Below are 7,330 nucleotides of genomic sequence, written 5' to 3' on the forward strand. Positions count from 1 at the left end.
TATTCTTTATTTTTAAAAATAAAAACATGTAATTCAGAATTTTTCTCGATGTAAACAACGCTTCTCAATATTTATAATTTTAACATAAAAGTCATACATTTATATATACTAAGCAAACAAAGACATATCCAATCCAATTACATCAATATATCGGGAGCCGTATTATTATTTTGTAAGGAATGAATAATATAGCTAATTTTTCATAGTTTTAATAATTATTTTGATTTAAATTTAATGGTTGTTAATATATTTGATAGGATTTAAATGTAGGTATGAGAGGACGACGAAAAAAAAAAAAAAATAGTGGAAGTACGAGCTATGAGAAGATAAAAATAGCGAAAGGCGGACGGGCCGGCTTGGTTGCCAAGTTTGTTTTAGCCGACGTAGTGATGCCGTCCACCCACGAATTTTCCCCTCAAGAGAATGGGATACGATATCTGTTTTTTTTTTTTTTTTTTTTTTTTTTTTTTTTTGTGTAGAACTCCAAACACCCCTTTAAATTAATTAATCTTTATTAATAATCTTGAAAACTTCCCCCTTGAGCTCAACCTGCTTCTCTTCTGCCCTCTCTTCTCTCTATAGATTGAACCCATGGTGAATGATCGGCGACAATAATTTCTGTCCCCTCATGGTCTTGATTTATTTTTATTTTTGTTCATTTTCATCACCCGGCAATCGCTTTTCCTTTTTGAATTTCTTATCCTCGACGTCATTTTCTATATTTTTTCCTGCTTCAGATCTGTCGTTTTTCACTTCTCAGATAAATTTCGAGATATCATAACATTCCCCTTCTTTGTCTGCACAAGACTTTCGGAAGATGATCTTTTCCAGGATCAGCCGCTCCCTTTCGCGCTCTGCTCGTTCTAATGTAAGCTGCTTTTTTATTCTCGATTATTTGAATGCGGTGTAGTTGATTCATTATAAAAAAAATTCACTTCCCCCTTTTGGATGCTAGAATTTGCTGCATGGCGATGGGACCCGAACCGTCCCAAACCGCCTCTTAGCGCCCAGAACGCAAGCTCATTACTGTGGAGCAGAAGGGGGATTGGGGATTTTGAGGGGTTATTCAGCTTTGGTTGGAGCTCGCAAATCCTTCCTTTCCAGTTGGTCTGTTGTTAGATATCTTTCAGCTAACCCTACACTTTACCGGCTGTACTCTAGTGAAGGCCCAGAGAAAAAGAGTAAGGATTATATTCGAGCTCGTTAAATTACTAAATTGTTGTGCGCGATTAGCATCATGAAATTTCTTCTATTAGTGTTGGCACCTTATCAACTCCTCCCTAGTTTACGTTCTAATCTTTTCATATTTTCGGTAGATTATGAGAACTTCTACCCGAAAGATAAGAAGGAAAGTCCAAAGGGAAGTGAGCAAAAATCTGAGTCTAAAGGTAAAATTTTATACTCATGCCTCTATTAGTTCTTGCTGTATGCCTTGTTTTCTTATAAAACAAGGGGGTTTAATTGCAAACTGTTCAGAATCAATCAATATATCTATAAAATATAAACTGTACAGTATAATATTCCCAAGTTTTGAACAATGTAATTTATTGAGCAGAAGTTCAGTATTCACGGGCCACTTAATTGGTGGCTATAACTAATAACAAATATGGTGGGATGCTGTAATTTTATATGTGATTCGCATTCGGATTAGGACTTTGGAGTTGGAGTGAAGCTGGGAGCGGGGTTTTTCAGTTAAGCTTGTCTTGTCTGCAGGGTAGACTTTCGTAGACCTGAGATTTTTCTTATTGCAATTAATACAGGTACTTTCCCACTGATGGGAAAATGGAAAACCAAGTAGGATCCTTCTTGTCTTCTTGTGAGGATCTAATTTGAATTGTTTTACTTTAAGACGGCTAAATTTTATCTTCTCCAACTGCAGTTTACAAGACTACAAGTGTAGTTTAATTGGGTGATTTTGGCTTCTGGAGTCATTTTCTGTTTCTCTTGCGTCTGCTGTCCAAGTTTTTTAATGATGGAAAGGACACCTGCTTTACTACTTTTAACACTAGAATTGTCTATCTTATTTTCAGATGAATCAAACACGAACACAGATGATCATGGAAATTTTAATGAAACTTTCATTAAGCAATTTCAGAGTCTATTGACACCTTTACTGGTGATTGGGCTATTTCTTTCATCATTTTCTCTTGGTCCCCATGAACAGCAAGAGGTGAGCTTGGCTTTAATCATTCTACGCCTGCAATGGTTTGCAATGTGTTTGTGTATTGTCTCAGCTATCTAATCACCAAGGATGAGTTATAACTGTTCAAAATTGGGAGTTTTATGCACCTTTTTACTCAGTAATATTGGAGCACTCTTTCCAGAGCTTTCTGAACTACTATTTACAACTTCCGAAGGGGGGATAAAATAAAAAAGAAATTGTGAAAATGGACCATTGTTTTCTATTACCATATTATGTCTATATTACTATTACTGGTGGGATCTTCCGGTTTTTATGTATATCTTATTCTGTAGACTTCCTTTGCGCATACTTGTTTTCCTAAGTAAATAGATAAACGTCAATTCTTATTGATTATACGAACAATTTTCACTCCAAGGTACTTCTTATTTGAGCTGTCTTCATGACCGAAACTTTTTGTTACTTCCCATCTGCTTGATGAGTTCTATGTTTCCGTTTTGTACTGAGATTAATGATCTATGAAGTTAGCTTGCTACTATGTAATATTATTACCATGGTTAACATATTCTCATCTCTTTACTTCAGTCTTGTTGGAAACTCTTTATTAGCTTGCCTTCCTGTAGGTTCTTTCGTTCTTGCTTGTGTGAATGGTGTCTTTGCATGGTAACACATAATAGCAATGGGATGTCTGTTCATTTGTCTTGATGCAAATAATTTCTTTTACTTCTTTTGCGATAATCATTTAGCTGATGTGGACTAGAATTTGCTGTTTTACAGATAAGCTTTCAAGAGTTTAAGAACAAGCTTTTGGAGCCAGGATTGGTAGATCATATTGTAGTTTCAAATAAATCTGTTGCTAAAATATATGTAAGGAATTCTGCTGGCAATCAAACAGACAGTGATCTCGTACGAGGGCCTGCCCCTGCTACTGTTGGGGGAACTAGCAGCCATTACAAGTACTACTTCAATATTGGAAGTGTTGAGTCTTTTGAGGAGAAGCTAGAGGAAGCACAGGAAGCACTAGGCATTGACCCTCATAATTATGTGCCTGTCACATATGTCTCTGAAATGGTTTGGCACCATGAATTAATGAGGTTTGCTCCCACCATCTTGCTTTTGGGATCTCTCCTTTATATGGGAAGGAGAATGCAAGGTGGACTTGGTGTTGGTGGTAATGGCAATAAGGGTGCCCGTGGAATATTCAACATTGGAAAAGCCCATGTTACTAAATTTGATAAAAACTCCAAGAACAAGGTTGGCATGCATGTTGCGTACAATTTTACTTGCTTTCTTTAATTTTTCATTATTATTTCTTTGGGGAGAAATGGTGCAGAGGATAACTTGGTGAATAAGTTTGTTCAGCGGGCAACTTCTAAAACCTTTTTTCCTCTTTATTTAGGTCTATTTTAAAGATGTTGCTGGATGTGATGAGGCTAAGCAAGAAATTATGGAGTTTGTTCATTTTCTCAAGAGTCCGAAAAAATATGAAGAATTGGGAGCGAAAATTCCAAAAGGTGCACTTCTAGTTGGCCCTCCTGGCACAGGGAAAACACTTCTAGCAAAAGCCACTGCTGGGGAATCTGGTGTGCCATTTCTCTCTATTTCTGGTTCTGATTTCATGGAGATGTTTGTTGGGGTTGGACCATCTAGGGTGAGAAACTTGTTTCAAGAAGCAAGGCAGTGTGCACCCAGTATAATATTTATTGATGAGATTGATGCTATTGGTCGAGCAAGGGGCCGTGGAGGTTTCTCTGGTGCCAATGATGAGCGTGAAAGTACATTAAATCAATTGTTGGTTGAAATGGATGGTTTTGGAACCACTTCTGGGGTGGTTGTGCTTGCTGGCACAAATAGACCTGATATTTTAGACAAAGCCCTGCTTAGGCCAGGGCGATTTGACCGCCAGATTACTATTGATAAACCTGATATTAAAGGCCGCAATCAAATATTCCAGATCTATCTGAAAAAGATCAAACTTGATCAAGCACCTTCATATTATTCGGAGAGGCTTGCAGCACTTACTCCTGGATTTGCTGGAGCAGACATTGCTAATGTATGCAATGAAGCTGCTCTGATTGCTGCCAGAAATGATGTAACGGAAGTCACAATGAAACACTTTGAGGCAGCTATTGATCGGATCATCGGTGGGTTGGAGAAGAAGAACAAGGTATGTATTTTGAAAGTTTTACTCGTTTATCAGCATTAGGAAGATGTTGGAGGGGTTGAGTGTGTAAAAATACTGCATATCATGGGTTGGAGCCTGCTTCATCCATGTTTACCATATTTTTTAGCCTTGATTGTTGTGGGGGCAGGAATGATGCATCTATTTGTTAAAATTAAGTGTGATTTGATGGCAAAGTCTACCTAAAATGTAACTTAAATCATTATGTCATGGTATTTATTGTAATATCTGGTGATTTAATATTGTTATCTGAAAGTAGACTTTTTCTTAAATTTATAGATTTCTTAAATTCTTAAATTAGCATTAATTTATATTTTGCTACATTTAATCTATTTTTTGGAGGGTATGAATTTTCTTTTTCACATGTTATGTTATATCAATATATTAATCTTTGCATTATGTGGCTCTAGAAACTAGTCTCTGTCACAACTCACATCCTATAGCCCAATGGTTTCCTAACTTACTTTGTTTTGTGTGGCTTTAGAATCTACTCGTCTTTTGCAGCTCACGCGTCCTATGTCTGTATTTAATCCCCAACTTTACATGGGAAAACTGATGTAATTTTTTATTTCCTTCTCTAAGGAAAAATGCATCTCGCAAAACAGTATACTTATTACTTACTGGCTAAAGCTGGCCTTGATGAGCAACTACTATTGTTAACTAAAGCATCCATCTATCTGTTATTCATTCAACTTGTGAGGATTATTCTGATACATGTTTTTCAACCAGGTAATAAGCAAGCTTGAAAGGCGTACTGTTGCATACCATGAATCAGGCCATGCCGTTGCTGGCTGGTTCTTGGAACATGCAGAGCCGCTATTAAAAGTAACTATAGTTCCTCGTGGCACAGCTGCTCTTGGGTTTGCCCAGTATGTTCCGAATGAGAACCTTCTGATGACAAAGGAGCAGCTTTTTGATATGACTTGCATGACCCTTGGTGGTAGGGCAGCCGAGCAGGTAGCTTCAGCTTTGTAACTTTCTGTCTTGATTTTCCGTTTTTGTTCTTTACAAAGAGTAGATGTCATATATGTACAAGTGGATATTTTATCAGGCTAATTACTGTTCTGTCATTGATGTTCCTGATGTTTCTTAAACAGATCTGGGAAATGTGTTGGGAATGGGGATCTAAAAGAAGTAGAAGACAGTTAGCTTGTGCAATTTTAATTGTAATTATGATAATGATGTTTTTTTACTCCTGCGACCGCAGGTTCTCATAGGGAAAATCTCAACAGGAGCACAAAATGACTTGGAGAAAGTGACTAAGGTGACATATGCACAAGTAGCAGTTTATGGTTTTAGTGACAAAGTGGGCCTGCTTTCTTTCCCTCCCACAGAAGACTCATTCGGGATGTCGAAACCATACAGCAGCAAGACTGCTGCAATGATCGACTCAGAAGTGCGAGAATGGATAGGTAAAGCATACAAACGAACTGTGCAGCTGATTGAGGAACACAAGGAGCACGTGGCTCAAATTGCTGAGTTATTGCTGGAGAAAGAAGTACTGCACCAGGATGATTTGGTTCGAGTACTGGGTGAGCGGCCATTCCAGACGGGTGAAGTCACCAATTATGATCGATTCAAGCAAGGTTTTGAGCAGGAAGTGGAAAAGATTGTGCAAGAGAGCTCAAGCCCGGTGAGTAATAATGGGCCAGAAGACGAGGAGGGGTCTTCGTTACAGCCTCAGGTTGTTCCTTCATGACCAAGGGGTCTATTGATGTGAAATGTACATGAATGACTGTTTTGTTGGAATTACTATTATTTGACTGACTTTACTTTTGGGGAAAGTTGTATAATGCCGGCTCAAATAAATTTTCATTGGATACGAATTTTGCCTCAAGCCATCTCTGGCTTGGCTTTTGCTGTTTCCTGCAGTGTACAAAGATGGCAATGGATTTGATGCATAGCAAGTAGCGTAGTAAGCTTAAAGCCGTGTTTTTTCATTTCATTTTACGAGTTCATCGTCGTTTTCTATTTTGATACAATAGGTCATTGTCGTCTTTATTTATAATTGAAGTCATCACTGACGTCTTCTGTGTGTCCGTCAGTGATATTGCAGTCTTTCTTTTGGATCGTCTTCCCCATTGTAGCTGAAGTTAATTGCGAAAAGATCATCACGAAAATGAAACTTATATGCTGGATATGCGTCCATTTTTTTTTTAAATTTTTTTTTTGGGGGGGGGGGGAAGGTATTCGGAGTTTGAAATGTCATGAATAAATTGCCGGAAGAAGATCGACTTGAATTTTTTTGCTATATATTTATGTTATAATCATTTTGTATTATTCATTCTTGATGAGGATTTGGACGGTAATTTACGAGGTTATAGAGTCTTGACGTTGGTGAGTTTGTGATCCAGGTCGCCTAAGCTTTCTCAAGGTAAACAATTTGACATTGATGTCAAAAAAAGAATAATCTGAATTTAAAAAAAATAAAATTTATGATTATTTTGAGTTGCTGTTAAAAAGAAAATTAAAATTATTTTTATCTTTCTACTTTATCTAAAATATTACTGAATATTTTAATTTTTTGTGGGTTAGTTCTATTTCTCAAATCACCGTGCCTCTAAGTTGAATCCCTCCTCCTATTAATGGATCTCGCCAGTTGGTGTTTTTTATGTTTTTTTGACTCATCTCTATCTCTCTTTCACTCTCAGTCCACGTTTCCCCGTCCCTCTCTGTGCTCGAACACACTATCTGTTGGGGAGAGTAAACCTTCTTGTCGCTCACTCTGTTTCAGAGACCCGAAACTACTATTGATAGTTTGATGTAAAACTCAGAATTTTGATTCTTTTTGTTCCTTTTTCTTTTATTACCTTCTTGTTTTTCTAGCTCTTTTTATCTTCCTTTGTTACCCTGAAAATTGTCATTACTTGCTCTTCTCTTCTCTACCATTGCTCTCTTAAAGCGATCATGACATGAAGTGTAATGACTTTCAGCATTAACCCACTCTAAAACTCTACTAATTAAACAACCCCTTAGAAATAAGAATCAACCGCGACTAAGGTTAACAA

At 37.3% G+C, this 7,330-nt stretch overlaps 1 protein-coding gene across 2 annotated transcripts; it reads left to right on the forward strand.

Moving 5' to 3' along the window:
- The first annotated feature begins 480 nt into the window (after positions 1 to 480).
- LOC129315758 (ATP-dependent zinc metalloprotease FTSH 10, mitochondrial-like) lies at positions 481 to 6,267 on the forward strand. 2 transcript variants are annotated; one of them, XM_054959772.1, is made up of 9 exons: positions 481 to 631; positions 761 to 868; positions 956 to 1,181; positions 1,317 to 1,388; positions 2,031 to 2,170; positions 2,918 to 3,394; positions 3,540 to 4,307; positions 5,052 to 5,279; positions 5,530 to 6,267. In XM_054959772.1, the coding sequence occupies exons 2-9, from the start codon at positions 818 to 820 to the stop codon at positions 6,019 to 6,021; spliced, it is 2,454 nt and encodes an 817-aa protein (XP_054815747.1). In that variant the 5' UTR covers positions 481 to 631; positions 761 to 817; the 3' UTR covers positions 6,022 to 6,267. The 2 variants fall into 2 exon arrangements, with proteins under 2 accessions (XP_054815747.1, XP_054815748.1); XM_054959773.1 differs by having other exon boundaries at positions 543 to 631; positions 738 to 868.
- The last annotated feature ends 1,063 nt before the right edge of the window (positions 6,268 to 7,330 follow it).

This window comes from Prosopis cineraria, unplaced genomic scaffold, assembly GCF_029017545.1.
Source record: "Prosopis cineraria cultivar Desert tree isolate PC_DT_omini unplaced genomic scaffold, ASM2901754v1 PC7, whole genome shotgun sequence".
NCBI lineage: Eukaryota > Viridiplantae > Streptophyta > Magnoliopsida > Fabales > Fabaceae > Prosopis > Prosopis cineraria.

Coding starts and splice junctions, on each gene's coding strand:
- LOC129315758 (XM_054959772.1), top strand. CDS start 818: ATGATCTTTTCCAGGATCAGCCGCTCCCTTTCGCGCTCTGCTCGTTCT. Junction 869..955: donor CGCGCTCTGCTCGTTCTAAT/GTAAGCTGCTTT, acceptor TTTGGATGCTAG/AATTTGCTGCATGGCGATGG. Junction 1,389..2,030: donor GCAAAAATCTGAGTCTAAAG/GTAAAATTTTAT, acceptor TCTTATTTTCAG/ATGAATCAAACACGAACACA.